Source organism: Typopeltis vanoorti, chromosome 2, assembly GCF_054136105.1.
Source record: "Typopeltis vanoorti isolate ZY-2024b chromosome 2, IOZ_Tvanoo_1.0, whole genome shotgun sequence".
NCBI classification, from domain to species: domain Eukaryota; kingdom Metazoa; phylum Arthropoda; class Arachnida; order Uropygi; family Thelyphonidae; genus Typopeltis; species Typopeltis vanoorti.
The window spans coordinates 136,128,344-136,145,754 of NC_143550.1; the positions used below are offsets into that span (position 1 = coordinate 136,128,344).

Consider the following 17,411-nt stretch of genomic DNA (forward strand, 5'->3'; position numbering starts at 1 on the left):
GACTGTCAGGATTAGATCTTCACTTTACGACAAATAGTGGAGAAATCATGGGAATATAACAAAGATCTGTATTTAAGTTTTGTCGATTTGGAAAAGGCATATGACAAGGTGCCAAGAGAGAAGCTTTTCAATATGCTACAGTTATGTAGCGTATTGAAAAGCTTGATATAATGCCCCATTGACACCAATGGGGCATTATATTACACAATACTTAGTCTTTATTTGAGTTGTAAGTCAGCAGTTAGAATTGAAGGGAGTACAGGAAGATGGTTTAATGTTAAATCTGGTGTCACACAACGATATACATTATCCCCTCTGTTATTCATTATCTATATGGATCACATTTTGAAGCTAAGTGGTATTAAACATGATATAAATATGGGAGATGTTAATGTCAGCTCTTTGCTTTATGCGGATGATGTTATACTTCTAAATAAATCCGCTACAAGTCTGCAAGATTCTCTGACTAAATTGAATAACTGTTGTAATAGATATGGTATGAAGGTCAGCATTAAAAAGACAAAGACAATGAAAATAGGCAGAATCATTGAAAATGTCAACTGTGTTGTGAATGGAGAACCTGTGGAACAAGTAGAACATTTGCTACTTAGGCACGATTTTTAGTGAAGATGGTAAATTAAATATAGAAATAGACAACAGAATCAACAAAGTTGGTATGGTGGGAAGTCAATGGAATAAATTCATATGGAATAAGAGAGAAATTAGTCGGAACACTAAATTAGCTGTATACAAGACAGTGTTCAAACCAGTTTTAACTTATTGATTTGAGAGCTGGGTCAGAAGTAAAACACTTGACCAAAGACCAGAGACCACAGATATGAGAGTCCTGAGAAAGATTATAGGGGTGAACAGATGGCATCAATGGCAATATCATATTAAAAATGAGGATATTAGGAAAGAACTTGACATTGTCAGCATCCAGGAATGCGTTAGCAGAGCTAATCTCAGGTGGTATGGTCACTTAAATAGAATGGGAGAGGAAAGATTAGCAAAACAAGTGTTTTCTGCCAGGTTGGCAGGAAAACGACCCAGAGGAAGACCAAGATATAGGTGGATTGATACGGTACAAAGTGCCTTAGACGATAGAAATATAAGATCTGATAATGTTGGAGTCTTGACAGGTGACAGACTGATTTGGAGGAAAATTGTAGATAGGAAGTTAGTAATGATGTAAATATTTCATTTGGTACTATCATATCCTGTACACCCCTTGAGTGTACATGGCAGTAAGTTGATTATGATGATGAACTTGAATTTTGGGGAAACCCTCTCAATATTTTAAATATCAGGGATTACTGTATGCTACAGAATGTAGACAATTGTGCCGACAACAAAAAAAAATCAATTTTTATAATTATGATTCACCTAAGTTAAGCCAACAAATGATGCATCATATTTACTTGCCATTGGTTACTGGAAGCAGATATGTGCTATGCTGATTCCTCGAAGTTAAGTTGGTCTGTTACAGGATTGTGCGATTCTATTTTGCAGCAAATGCTTCAAGAGATCGTATATTAAAACCGTTACTCATTAATCGATCCTTAAAACTGTGGGCAATGAAAGGTGCGGATTTTAAAAAGTTATCAGTGCACTGGAAGACAAATACAAAAGATTGGGTTACAAAATAAATTTTTAATGAATGGTTCCATCAATATTTTGTTCCAGAAGTTAAATGCTATTTGATGGGGGAAAAAACAATTTGAACTTTAAAGTTTTATTGATTACAGACAGTGCACCTGGCCATCCTGTTTTCGAACACCCGAATGTGGAATTTTGTTTTCTGCCATCTAATTCAACATCCTTAACACAACCACTAGACCAGAGTGTGATTGCTACTTTTAAAACTTATTGCATAAGAAGAATATTCCAATATATTTTGGATAAACTAGAAATGAATAATTTACTGACAGGTGTTGATGTGTAGGAGAAATTTTCTATTTTGGATTGCATCAAACCTGCTAAGTTGGCATTATCAGAATTGAAACCATCAAATTTTTCAATGCATGCTGGAAAGCTACTTGGCCAGAGTGTGTGAAAAAGAAAAACCCTGTACCTTTGCATACAACTGAATATCCCAATATCATCAGCTTATCACATACATTTGGCAGAGAAGGATTTGATGATTTTTCGCAGATGAAAAAGAAAAAAGTGATGATGATGAAGAGAGTCCACTCACTGCAGGATTAATTAAAAAAGGACTTCAAATGACTAAAATTGCAAAGTCATTTTCTTACACATGATCCAAATACTGAACAACCTGAACAGTTTAAACATGAACTTAAGTCGTGTGGTGCGATATGAAGAATTATACAAAGATCTAGTCAAAACAGGATCTCAACTATTAATTACAGAGTTCATGGTAAAAAATGAACCGTCAGAATTATTGGAAATTAGGGCTAATTTAGTTCCTTTTACTGAAGAAAATGTTTCACTATTGCAGTATGCCAAAATGCCATGGCCAAAGTGTTTCAAGTGATGGAAGTGATTTAATTCTAGTCTCACACAAAAGAATGTGGCTACTGTCAAAAAAGTGATGGCGATTAAAATTTAACCAATATCTATATGTGTGGGTGTATTAGGCCTTTTCGAATTTCTGTTTTATTAGTGACACACTATTTTATTATTATTATTATTACATAACACCTCCAGGGAGTCCAAGGACTCATCGAGGGAGGGCACCTACTCTCCAGCTCTCCATCTTCACCACTCCACTAACTGCAACTACCTTCATTATCTACACCAGTGCCATCTACCGCTGACTACTACCACTGTTTTCACTGATAATCACAAACATCCATGCCCATGGCCTTTTGACTGGAGAGCGAATACGCTAACCACTTGGCCAACCAGGCCAGCAATTTTCTTTAAGAAAGATACATATGTATATACTTTAAATAAGTATTTAAAATAAAAAATATTCCATTAAAATTAAATAGTTTTATTCAATGATTTTCATATGTTTTGTTTGAAAATAACTTATTGTTCATATCGGGTTTTCACACCTGGAACCATTCTTCTGCTTTTTCATATGTACTGTATCCTTTTTTTAGACAGTTTTTTCTGGAACCAATCTACCTTGTAAATGGAGAATTTGGTGTGATTGATAAATCAGAATACAAATGATACATTCGTTACTGTGTGTGTGTTAGAACATTGCTAGTTGTTGCTAAAACACAAGTTTTGTGCATTAAGACTTACATCATCAGGGGTAATGGTACATAAGTTTTACACAACAAAAGCCTATTAACGATTAATTACACATATTAGATGTTTTTGATAACTTCACAACTGTTAAATAATTGATAAACCAGAATACAAATGATACATTTGTTACTGTATGCGTGTTAGAACATTGCTAGTTGTTGCTATATCCCAGGTCTGTAATAGTTAAATTTTTGATGAAAGCAGACCATACTTGATGTATGGTCTGCTTTCATAGATAGGCATAATTTAAAACTTTACAAGACAGGGCATATAATATATTAAGCATGCCAATTAAAAGGTTTTAATTGTTTATTTTTAATAAACTCCAGTCTGTCATCCGAAGTAAGCCAACTTGCAGGAACAGGGTACTTTATATATAGAAAACCCACTCAGACAGGCAGGTACATTCACAAACTTTCCCACCACCATCCCTCTCAACAATATGACATCATTAAAACTCTAACCAATAGAGCCTATAGTCTTTGTTCCAGTGGAACCCCTCTTTCAACTGAACTAAATCATATACACAACACCTTCCTATCCAATGTCTACAGTGATTACAGAATTAAAAAAAATCAGTTCCTCCCCAATTCCTCAGCCATCGCTTCAGAAGGATATCAGAACTGCAATCATTGTCCCCTATGGTCTGTGGCAAATCAGAAAAAAATAGCCAGGTGTTTAAAAAAAAAAAAAAAAAAAAAGTACGACCTCTACACAGGTTTTAAGCTGCATCGGAAACAGCCTTCCCATTTCTCATTGCCTGGAGTATATAATGTACCCTGTTCCTACAAGTTGGTTTACTTTGGACAGACTGGTAGATCAGCCACTATCCATTTAGATGAACACAAATTCTACATCTGCAATCATGCCTATGGTCAATCCAGTCTTGCAGACCATGTATTGGATACAACTCACAGGATTTTCTGGAAGAAAACCACCATACTCCACCATAGTAAATTTAAAAAGGAGAGACTGTTTTTGAAATCTGCAGCAGATTTTTCTGAAAGCAGATGTTTTCAAGTGTGTGACCCACCTTTGGGTATGAGTTTTTTGGGTCACACACTTGTTTGGTGCAACTATAACAAGTTTCATTTATCACAAGTAATAATGAAAGTAGGATGCTGCTTTCAGATTAAGTTTACGTTGAAAGAAAAACGTGATAAAAATGCCTTCCAGTGAGAGGAAATCAGAGCAGTGAATTATTTATATTAAAATCAAATGGTAATCTGCACATTACTTTTAAAGAAGTATTAAAAATAACTTCATTAAGCTTGCATTACACCTCTGTGTTTGTCTTGCCTATAGTTCCATGAATTGATTATACCTTCCCCCTCTGGATTACTCACAGGATTTTCTGGAAGAAAACCAACTTCAAGGTTGTGATCTCAAGTGAAATAAACTAGTGACTTCAAATGATCCCTGTAAACAAAAGTCAGGTTGATTAAGATCCATTGAGTGGGTGAGACAAATCCATTTACAAGTTTGTTGGCATTCATATATTCTACTGCTGTCTGGCTGAAATACCCAGGAGTGTCACATGTACGAAGAACATATATCTTCTCATCACAAATGGAATATGCAATGGAAGAATAGGCAAATCATCTTTTAAAAAAGTGATGGTATTTGTGCAACAGAACAAAAAAAAAAAAAAAAAAAAAAAAAAAAAAAGATGTATATCACCTAAATGATCATTGGGTAGGAATTGGTGACAGTTATTGAATATATCTTATAATTCAGTATAAATGCTAAATGTAACATGCTAACGGTGCCTTGATTGTATGATGTTAAAAGTAATTTCTTTGTCCTATGGATCATTTTTGTTGAAATTATTATGCTATCTTGTATGATAATGGCTTTGTCCTAAACATCACAGAAACTAAGAAAAAGTTGCTTATACGTCATTCTTGAAATTACACTCAGACCTCAAACTCCCTGCAAGCAAAAGGAGTGCTAGAGGTTCCCTTAAAATCATCTGTCAGATGATAGAAGTCATCTGCTTTAACATCTGCCATTATTTCTGTTCTTTTGGTTTTGAGATTTTCTTCAGTGTAATGGTAGCACTCATTTTCAGGCAAAAGATCTCCCATAATTTGCTGTGTTGGGTTTGAATGATCTTGTTTATTTCTGATGTTTTTCTGTCCCCCCCCCCTCCTTGATCAGATGATAGCTATTTCAAATATCTACCATACCACATTGGAATTCAAATTATTGGTTTCTTCTGTATTATACATCTGTAAACATTTTATTTTATAATAAAATTCTGTTACTAGTCATCTCAGTCCTGCATTGGTGTATTATATATATATTATATATATATATATTATTATTATTACTATTCGTGACATCCCCAAGGAGTCCAAAGACTCATCGCTGGAGGACACCCACTGTACAACTCTCCATCTCCACCACTACACAGAACCTACTATCAATCAGCTACATCAACACCATCCACTACCCACAACCACCACCACCACAGCTAGTATTTTTTGTCTGTAAATTGCGTGTGTTCTGAAGGGCTGATTCTGTATGTGGGATGAAAAACCCGAGTTTCCAGGAGAAAAACTCCTGCTACCTCCGTGTGAGATCGGCTAACTCACCTTCAATTGAAAAAGTCCATATAAAGATTCCTCCCTTTATGATGAGAATCAAACTTGGGCCTTTCTAATCGAATGGCACAACATACTGTCGTTCTTCCAATTGCGCTATGGAGGCGCTTATATAATTTCATTTTCCATGTGTTAAGGTTTAAGTGCTGAGAGAAACTAATGTTGGAGGCTTAATATAGTGAAACAGCAGGGAAAGAGGATTAAAAATATTATTTAATTCTCCAATATTTCATCTGTCACTGAAATGTCATCAGGGAGTACAATATGAAACTTAACACACACACAAAAGGCAACACAAAACTAAGTGAAACACATGGAAAAAAGGACTAGTCCTAACTAGGAGGGCACCTTTGGCAGCCTGGGATGTAAAGTGGGATCTTGAAATATTAGTGCTTCCCATATTTTGCAAAGTTTAATGCAACCATATTTATTTAAATTAGACTGATTTCTGAGTACAGCTGCACTTTTCAGAAATAGTCTTTCTCTTCTAAATTTACTGCGATGGAGCCTGGTCTTTTTCCAATTGATTCATATGAGCCATATCTGAAGCATGGTCCACAAGGCCTGATTGACTGTAGTCATGACTGCAGATGTATTTTTTGTGTTCTTCCATTCAGATGTTGGCTGATATTCCTATCTGTCCATAGTAGGTTCGTTATCCATTTAGATAAGCACAAATTGTACATATGCAATCACGACTATGGTCAATCCAGCCTTGCAGACTATATATATTGGATACAACCCACAGGATTTTCTGAAAGAAACCACCATACTCCACCAGGGTTGACACTGGGGAGTTCTTTTGCTTGGTTGAACAGTGAGAAGGAGTGATGACAAGAGGCCATCCCTGGAAGTTACAAAAGGAAACTGTGAGCAAGAGGGTAAGGAGTGGTTTCTTTGCGTGGAGGGTGGTTGAACCGTGGAATGCATTGCCTGATGGAGTGGTGGGAGCAAGAACGGTCAATGAGTTTAAAGAGTGGTATGATAGACTTTGTGTTTCTTAGGGGGGGGGGGTACCTCCCCTCGATGAGTCTTGACAGGCTTTATGTTCTTAGGAAGGACCTCCCACGATGAGTCTTTTGACTCCATGGAGGCCTGAATAATAATAATAGTAGTAGTAAATTCAAAAAGGAAAGACGTCTTTGAAATCTGCAGCAGCAGCATTCAGAAATCAACCTAATTTAAACAAATATGGATGCATAAAACTTTTCACAATTTGGGAAACAATAATCATCAGTGACCCCAGTTTATATCGTAGGCCACCTACAAAGCGTATAGAGGGCACACCACCTAGATATGACTTTAGAGTTACCCATGTGTTTCATTAGGTATTGTGTGTGTGTGTGTGTGTGTGTGTGTGTGTGTGTGTGTGTGTGTGTGTGTGTGTGTGTGTGTGTGTGTTACAAGTGTTATTTGTACTCCCTGAAGATGTCTCAGTGACTGAGTGAAATATTGGAAGCATTAAAATTAGTTTTTAATCCTTTCCTAGTGCTGTAACTTCTGTAAACAGGTTGATCTTGCACAGGACAATGAAAATTGCCACTGAAATCTGAAGTAACATACATAGGCTTACTAAAGAAGAATATTAGTAGTTTGGATTCCATAATAACATCTGAAGAATTAGTGATTAGTCCTTTTAATTATGTAGAGCTGCTATGTGAAGGCCCATTTCACATAGACATTTCAAGTTGCTAATACTTTTTATTGTCAACTCGAGTATTGAAATATGTTCAACTGCTGTTGTTTTGGTATTAGTTACCTCATTTCATAATAATTTCTTGAAATTGTTACTGCAGTATATCATTTATCTTTTTTTCTGATATATATATATATCACCTTTGATATATAGATATGATTTATATATATATATATATACATGTATATATATAAATCTCTCTCTGTGGCATTTTATTATTATTATTAAATTTTAGTAACTATTTAATACACAGCCTTTATGCTTGCTATATATGCAGACTACAGTATGTAGAATTTATGTATTTTGCCATGTTTCTATTCAATTTTATATTAATATGTTCCTCATCCGAATCTCGTGCATTTTCAAAAACAAAACAAAATTCCCATTTTCCTTTAAAGGAAAGTAAAAACTGAAATATCCAGCTACTCAATAGGAATTTAATATTTGGCTTGTATTCCAAATCAGTTATCTCTGCAACTGATCACATTGATGACTGGTTTGGAGTATAGCTTGGATAGAAAGTTGTTAATGAGTGATCTGATATCATGTGCCATGTGATTTAATATATTTGCTGTCCTTGTTGGCCAAGTGGATAGATATCCCCCTCCCCACAACGAACAGGCTGTAGCTTCAAATGCTACCTGGCATGGATGTTTGTGAATAATGCCTTTAGATATTTAAATTATACATTTTTGGTCGTTTTATAATAGAAATACAATTTTATTAATACAGACCAGTATTTTACAATAAAAACATTTATTCAAACCTACCAGTTTCGCCAGCAAACTGTCTGGCTTTTTCAAGGCATTACGGAGATATGAAAGTTAGTAAATGCAAATTAAAAGGAACATAAAAAACGTTGTAAACCAAACTAGTATCTATGGCTACACGTTTCACGTGACAGAGATGACTTATTGTTCTTATTCATTATCACGCATGCGTGTTTGTTGTAGACTTGTAATGTGATTACTGGCTAGCTGTAGTTCAGATTGATTGAGAGAGAGGATCAAGTTTTTCCACGAACTGTTTAGAATTACTCCCTGATTTCTGTTGAGGTTTCTGCCGGTTATTAGTACTATTGTGGCTTCCTTAAATACACGATTAATTTCTTATCAAATAGCAAGAATACTAAGAGCCCACAACATCAGAGTGGTCTTCAAACCAACCACCAAACCACTCCTCACCCTTTTGCTCACAATATACTTGGTTTAATCCTTTATTCAAGTGCAAGCAAACAAGTTTGCACCTGAACTATTTTCAGGAGTGGGGCAACTCATATATAGAAGCTTATAACTTCACATTACTTGCCTTAGTGTCCCATAATGTAAAGCACATATCCTTATGGGTATGTATAATGCTATGCATTATGGAAAGGGTCACTATCCAAACCGGTTTTGACCTTTATTGAGGTCTCATCAGTGGGAGCCAGACCCAGAGGTTATACCAAGGTTGAAGTACTGCAGAAGTCATATTTTGAACTACTACTAATGCAAGTAATGTGAAGTTATAAGCTTCTGTATACGAGTTGCACGTTATCCACATTCATACAAGTTACACGTTATCCAAGTGTAAGCAAATTTGTTTGCTTACACTTGGATAACGGATTAAACCAAGTATATAATTTCTCAGTATCTTTAATTTATAGCATAATCAAGTGGAAAAACTTCTTCCAAAAACTATCTCCAATCCAGAGTATTTTAATAATAAGGTGTGATACCTTTTGGCAACTCGTATATGAAAATATGACTTCTGCATTACTTCAAACCTTGGTATCAAGAAAAGATTTTGGAAGAAAAAGATGGTGGCTCGCATGTTAGTGTTTCGTGTATTATTGATGGTGAATTGCAAATTTAATTGATATGTTTTTTAGCGATTTATGTTTTCGTGTCGAGTATTTTGTTCACATGTATTGATCAAGCTTTTTGATTACGAAAAGTTTTTGTAAGTTACAGGTGACTAAATACTTTAATTTCAGTTTTTAGTTCCGTCGGAAACCATCTTCTAAGCCTAATCCCAGGGCATACTAAACTATATGTCATACTGCTGGAAAACACCAGATTGTGTCTACAGAATTTGCTATGGCAAAACCTCTGAACAAGACCATTTTCGAGGAGGTTTATAATGAATTCCTCAGATTAGGAAAACTTCTGAGTGATAGTTGGCCAGGAAAAGTTAAAAGCTTTTTGACTCATTCCCACCTTCTGCAGTCACAGAAGATAACTTGGACGATACAAGTGAGGAGCTCATTACTCAGTTGCAGTCTCCCCCAGACTTTGAAAAAAGTTCGTGTGTGCAAAACCACTGACACAGAACCTCCCATAGATTTTGGTATGGAAGATGATACACCCAGTTCCAATCCCTCGACCGCCACGCAAGAGATGGTTTCACCGATAGTCCTCCGGGAAAAGAAAAGATGGACGCAATTAAGGTCCACCATGATAAACTCACAGATACAGTATCTCTTAGCCAAGAACACTGATGATGGTATAAAAATTCAGCCGGCTACTGTGACTGATTACAGGAAACTGACCAAAGTGTTAGACTCTAGCAATATTCAATACCACACCTTTTCTCTTAGTTAGGAGAAAAATCTGAAGGTAGTACTGCGGGGTATAACTACAGATGAAATTGAGGCTGACCTCCAGGACCTGCCACCTATTAAGATCAGCAGAATGACTAGAGCGGACAAATTTGCTATGCCTCTGGTCTTGGTGGAGATCCACAAAGCCTATATGAACATCTATGATTTAACATCTGTTTGTGGACTCTAGATCACCCCAGTGCCACTCTGTAAAAAGGCATCTACTGGTAAATACCATAGATGCCAGAAGTTTGGCCATGCTCAAAGACTCTGCAAGGCAGAGTATAAATGCCTGAAATGTGCTAAGAACCACCCCACTAACACCTGCACAAAGCCAAAAACCACTTTGGCTAAATGTGCCAACTGTGGTGGTCTTCATCCAGCAAACTACAAGGAATGTACTTGGCACCCAAAAAACAGAGGAATGGAGACAGCTAAACCACCCTCTTCATATAGTAAAAGAACACCTGAGGCCCCTGCTCCACAGCCTGAGACTCGGCAGCAACAGTCGGTGACCTTCAAAGACAGTGGAAGCCGAAGGCAAACAAGAAGTTATGCTGATGTGGCCCGTACTAACAAACCAATATCAGAAGAAAATCAGCCAATAGCACTTACTAATCTGACAGCAGTTATTACGGCCTCTTTAGCTAACATGCTACAAGATTTCAGCCTGTCTAACCCTTCAGCAACCACCACTAAAAGATTCCTACAGAAAACACAGGCCATCCTCACTGCAATCATAAATGAATAAAAACAAACTCATTCCTGCCTCTCTTCAGATCATTGCATGGAATGTTAATGACTTAAGGAACAAAATTTTGGAGCTACAAGATTTCACTTACAGATACCAACCTGATATTTTACTAATCAGTGAAACACACCTTAGACCCTCTGACAGTCCCAATATACGGGGTTATCTCATGTACAGAAATGATAGATCCAACTACAGAGGTGGTGGCACTGCCATCTTCATTAAAAATTACATTAAGCACCATTCTGTGAACAACCCACCAACCACTAACCTTGAAATTACAGGTGTGGAAGTTTTCACCAATTGCCGGCAGATTGAAAATCTATTTAGCTTACAATCCACCCTTAAAACCTCTGCTGCAGACTGATCTAAATGCCATTTTAGGAGTTAGATACCCATCATTATTGGTAGGGATTTAAACTCCAAGCACCCTGCCTGGAATAGTAGAACCACAAACAAGAATGGCTGCATCCTTTCCAACTACATAGGATCAAACTATGCTGTCGTGGTTGGACCTACCGAACCAGCTCATCTCAGTAAGTTTGACACTGCTGACATCCTGGATATAGCTATCCCGCAAGACATTAAACTTCAGTACAGCCTTAAATCACTAAACAAGCTGTCATCGGATCACAACCCAATTCTACTACAATTGGGAGAACAAGAATACCTGTCTCCTCCCTCTCACTCATGCATATCGTGGGACAGATTGTTTAAAGCACTTAGGGATCAAATTGGACCTGTTCCTCACATATGCACAGAAGAAGATGTGGAATCTGCAGTGACTAGCCTCACCCAACAGATTAATTCTGCTATAACGGTTGCAACCTTCCACAAACCTGTTCCCAAGCCTGGTCGTTTGTCCAAGGATATTATGGACCTGATCAGAGAGAAGAACAGAGATAGGAAGAGATTTTGTAACACTCACGCTTCTCAGGACAAAACAGTTCTTAATAGATTGAACGGGGCAGTGAATGATCAATAGGTGATCTGAGAAAATTACTGAGAAACATCAGAAATAAAAACAGATCCCCCCCCCTCCCATAATCTCTAACCAGGGCCTAGTTATGCCTTATCTACACACATGTAGATAAGACAGAAGCCACAGTAAAGAATCTAGAGGTGCAGTGCAAACCTTCATATAACAATTTAGATTTCAATCACTTATACAAAATCCACAGACACGTCAGACACGCATTAAAACTCCCAGATACCAGTGCTGACCATATTGCACCCACATCGCCTGTTGAATTATATGATATTATCAAAAAACTAAAGAACAATAAAGCTCCTGGACCAGATGCATTTCAAATAGGGTGATCAAGCTGTTGCCTCGAAAAGCTGTAGTGCACCTGACCACTATAATAAATGCAATCTTAAGACTTCACTATTTTCCTTCCACCTGGAAACTGACTGATGTAATCCCTATACATAAGCCAGGCAAGGACCCACACCTACTGCAAAATTATCATCCACAATCAGTCTCATCTCCAATCTGGGTAAGGTTGCAGAGAAGGTCATCCTCTCACGACTTCAAACCTCAGTAAATGACCTAAACATCTTCCCTAAAGAACAGTCTGGTTTTCGGCAACACCATAGTACTACCCAGCAAATCCACAGAATTGTGGAATACATCACCACCAGCTATAACTGACTCCATTGCACAGGAGCTGTTTTCCTAGACCTATCCAAAGCATTTGACAAAATCTGGCATTTCGGACTCCTGCACAAACTTATGTAAGCCAGTATCTCACTAAAAATGGTTCATCTAATCCATTCATATCTTCAGAATAGATCAATAAAAGTCAAAATCAACGGTTCTACCTCATCCTAGCGCCATATCTTCACTGGAGTGCCACAGGGATCCCTACTAACTCCATTGCTGTTTTCTATATACATGTCGGACATCCCGCACAATTCGATGTCTTCCATTTTGGCCCTGTATGTAAATGATACAGCGATACTAACCAGATCTCTCCGACCCCATTTCATTACCAGAAAGCTTCAAGAAAACCTTCTAAAGCTGGAGGGTTGGTTCTCCAAATGGAGATTGGAAGTCAGCCCCCAGAAAAGCTCAGCCATTCTTTTCTCAAAAAGGCCAATATCTCCTGCAGGAGATGTGTTACTATTCAATACTAAAATTCCCTGGCAGAAACAAAATACCTGGGTGTAATTCTCGACAAAAGCTATCTTTCAACCAACACATCAAGTTTACATGCACACAGGCATCTAAAGCCATCACACAGATTTATCTGCTAATTAATAGAAATAGCAAGCACAGCAGCAGAATCAAATTGCAGCTATACCAGATGACGATTCGTCCTATAATCACCTATTCCTCTCCAGCATGGAGCCACATCTCTAATACTAACATTATCAAAATACGAGTACAGAACAAGTGCTTGAGAATGATTCTGAATGCCCCATGGTATGTTAGAAACATAGAGATACAAATATTCCCTATATTTTCTCTTTCCTACAATCCTTAGCATCTAAGTTCTTCCTAAAGACATCCATACACCCCAACGATTTGGTTCAGCAAGTTGCAGCATACGAGGCAACGGACATATTCAAACATAGAAGACCAAAAGCTATATTATCCACCTATAGCGACGCATAATCCCATGCCCATTCAGGGCGAGCAAACTGCTCATAAATTTTACCCTCACTGTAACCACAACAGATAGCAGGGAATATGAAAAGCATCTTGCTACATCCCTAAAGACATAAATGTTAAATGTCCTTGGTATCACCTCTGGGTCTGGCTCCCACCGAAGGGACCTCATTAAAGGTTGAAACCAGTCTGGGTAGTGACCCTTCCCATAATGTATAGCATTATACATGTCCCCAAGGAAATGTGCTTTGCATTATGGGATACTAAAGCAAGTGATGTGAAATCTTAGCTTCCTTATATGAGTTTCCCTAGTCCTGAAAATATACTTCAGGTGCAAACTTTGTTTGCTTACACTTGGATAAAGGATTAAACCAAGTATATAATTTCTTGGTATCTTTAATTTATAGCTTGTAAAAGTTTTGTGTTTGGTTTCCAAGGTTTCTAGATTAACCTTAACCTATTGATGATACTCATGTACAAAAAGTTAAGATATTAACCTATATTACATTTATACCATGGGCAGGCTAAGTTTTTTATATATATTTTTGTATTTTTAATTATTTTTTACATAGTCCTGAAACTTTGCTTTAGAGACTAAAATATGAAACTCAAAAGCCACTTCAGGACTCCAATAAGCAGGGAAGTGCTCTCACATTGGATGATGAAATTCATTTCCCATTTAAAGACAATCACAAACATTAATGCCCATGGTGGGATTCAACCCCCACTGCCTCCTGGTTGGAAGGAGAGTGGACATGCTTGGTCAACCAGGCTGCATTGTTATAAAATTTATATCAGTCATTTTAGGCAACATTATATATAACCCTAAATGAAAGAGTTATGTTGTTTTGAGTTTAGAAATCAAATTAATTTATCCTCCATTTTTTTATATTATTATTATGTGACACCTCCAAGGACTTATTGTAGGAGGGTGCTCTACTCAACTCTGCTACACACATCTCACAGTCTCCCCTGCAGCTTAATTCTTCCACTACACACAACTACAATCAACACCATCTATCACCCACCACCAACAACCACAACAGTATTTTTTTTTTGTCTGTAAATTGCATGTGTTCTAGTAAATTGTGTATGTTTATAGTAAATAAACCAGAATCATAAAGATTACTTTTACTGTTATATTGACTCAAACCATACCATTCTGAATTGAGTTAGTTTTAAGTTAAGTTTTTATTTCCCTCCAGCTTAATCAAGCCTTCATGAGAAAAATTCCTCCTGGTGCCGAAGCCTCAAATATTTTGGTAGGAGAAGTTGACTTTTTAGACCGTGCCATTATATCATTTGTTCGCCTTGGTCAAGCCTGCAATCTAGGTGATCTTACAGAAGTTCCAGTCCCCACACGCTTCCTGTTTATTTTGTTAGGTCCTCAGGGTAATTTAGGTCGATACCATGAAATTGGCCGAGCCATGGCCACCTTGATGTCAGATGAGGTATGCTCTGTTTATGTTGTTAATCAGATTCTTTTAAAAGGAAATTAATTTTTGATTTAACTGTGCATGTTATAGGAATATAGCTGTTTGAAATATCCAGCATACCCAAAATCTGTTACAGTTTACCATTTCTTTGAAATGAAAAATAAGTTAGTTGGATATCCTGTGATAGAAATTACTGCATAATTAACAGTATGATTATGATTGGGATTTCAAAATAGTTGTCATCCAGGGTTTATTTATTTATTTAGCATATGATTGTTTTCATACAATATAAGAGCAGGGCATACATTATTAAATCCACAAAGCCTTAATTGAAGTCTGGTTCAAGGCTCTTTTGAGTGTGGATGTGTTATTATGAAGTTCCTGTAAGATTGATGTTTTTTATTCATTCATTTTTTTTTAGATTAATTGGTGTATTTTTAATATATAATTGTAGTTTTTAGTGGATTTATTATATTTAATGCATTTACTAATATAGCTATAACTATTTTGTTAATTTAAGATAGGCTTTTGGCATCATTTTAAAACTGTCAGAACAGAGAGTGGCAAAAGCACAAGCTAGCAGAGAATGGAGATAAGAACCTATATCCTGCTGAGCATTACAGCACCGATGTTGATGATATAAGTAACAAAACTTGATATTTGAAATCCAGATTAAAACAAAAACTCATACAGGATAAGAAAAATGTGCAGAACAAGAAGAGGCAGGAAATCATTGTAGTTAAGATAACAATGAATGAGACAATAAGTCAATTAGAATGCAAGGGGAAAAAAGTAACATGGTATGGTGTGGTCATGAAATTCCAATGGGTGTCGATAACAAATCTTCATCTCTGTCTCCACAAATCTGAACTTCTCCGAAGATATAATCAACCTCAGGAAAGCTATTTGGTACATATATTTTTTATCCATATGAATGTAGGGCCACTTACTTGCAGTCTCTTTTCTGTTTCAGGTTCTTTTGCTGATAATTCCAACGTGTTTTGTGCAGAGTCTTTGATTTCAACCATAGAAACCCCTGCATCCACATCCTGAGTTATAAATACCTGGTCTTCCTCATCAAGTTCTAGCGCATCTTCATCATCGCTATTTTCTGCTACTAAACACTGCAAAATTTCATTATCTTTCAGTTCAAACTGCTTACACCCTTTTCTCGACATGTCTGTAATGATAAAAAGAAGACAAATAAAATACAAAAGTAGGTAAAATAAATAAAAAAACACCGATTACAATAACGACTAATTTACTTATAAAATGCACCCCTTTACGTCCACAAGGACAACGGTGTCCCTTTATGTTTTTTACTAGTTTTTATGGAATATTATTTACTTACCATCAAATGAAAATATTACACCATAAACATATAACAAACAATATTCTATGCAGAAACACTTATGAAAAGTTCTGAATACACTGCGCTCTGAACATATGATTTGCCACGAAACTGTCTTTTGACAGGTGGTGCTAATGTAGGGTTTCCAGTAATAAAATTATCAAAAATACGTTCCAGATAACGCATTTGCTGGAAAAAAAAATTGATATTATTTTGGTTTACGTGCACAATCAAGATTTTATGTGGGGACACATATGTCCCATGGTCGTGAAAGGGTTAATTTGATTTTTATAAGTTCACAGTTCAAATCCTTTCATTGGCTTTCGTGTTCATTCTCATAATGATGTCTGATATTATATTCTATCATAACCACAACACTTTTATGACAAATAAGACAAAGGAGCTTACCCTCATTTTCAATAAAGAAATACTTGCTGTTCCATTCATCATTAAACCTTCTTCCTTCATCTGCAATTTTACGTTTTCTTGAATCCATTTTTGAAATTATTTTTAGCAAATATATATCCTCTGAAAATAATAGTCACTATTATTGAATTATATTAAAAGTCAGACCAGGGAATGCAACTGCAAAAGTGAGTCACAATTTTTGTTGTCGTCAAATGAAGTCACCTTTGTTATCCCCACTCATGATGACTCACACAGTTGACTCGTGCTAAGTTGCACAGCAATATCACCAAGTATAGGTATAAAATTATTTTTAATTTATATTATTCATATTATAAAATATATTATTTAAATAATTCAACATACGGGCCACATGGCATGTAAGTATGGTCAACCTTTTATGGGCTGCGGGCCGCCGCTGGTTGCCGACCCCTGTTCTACATAATTAAAACTGACTGAAATTCTTGCATTTGCCATTCTGGAATTCAAATGGGAAATAACAAATTTCTGTGTTTTGATAGCATTAGGGCATAGTTTTCATTTTTCAAAATTCTCTCTCTCTCTGTTTTTTTCAAGATTCTCAGTGTGGATTTCCTCTGTATTGGTAATATTGTTGTTTTGTATGGCTATATCCACAAACACACTTGCCTGTGGCGAGTAGATTTTGCTAGCTGATGAGTAGTTACAGACTGGAGTGTGGAACTCCTATTGACTTATTGCAATATATCATTAAAAAAAAATGGGAG

The 17,411-nt window shown here is 36.4% G+C and overlaps 1 protein-coding gene across 4 annotated transcripts in view; it reads left to right on the forward strand.

The window, feature by feature from the left end:
• Ndae1 (Na[+]-driven anion exchanger 1) overlaps positions 1-17,411 on the forward strand; it is a 511,154-nt gene that overhangs the window by 266,852 nt on the left and 226,891 nt on the right. For all 4 annotated transcript variants that reach the window (XM_090413203.1, XM_090413196.1, XM_090413188.1 and 1 more), the window contains one exon: positions 14,679-14,924. In XM_090413203.1, the coding sequence (XP_090269329.1) occupies positions 14,679-14,924 (246 nt within the window). The remainder of the gene's footprint in view (positions 1-14,678; positions 14,925-17,411) is intronic.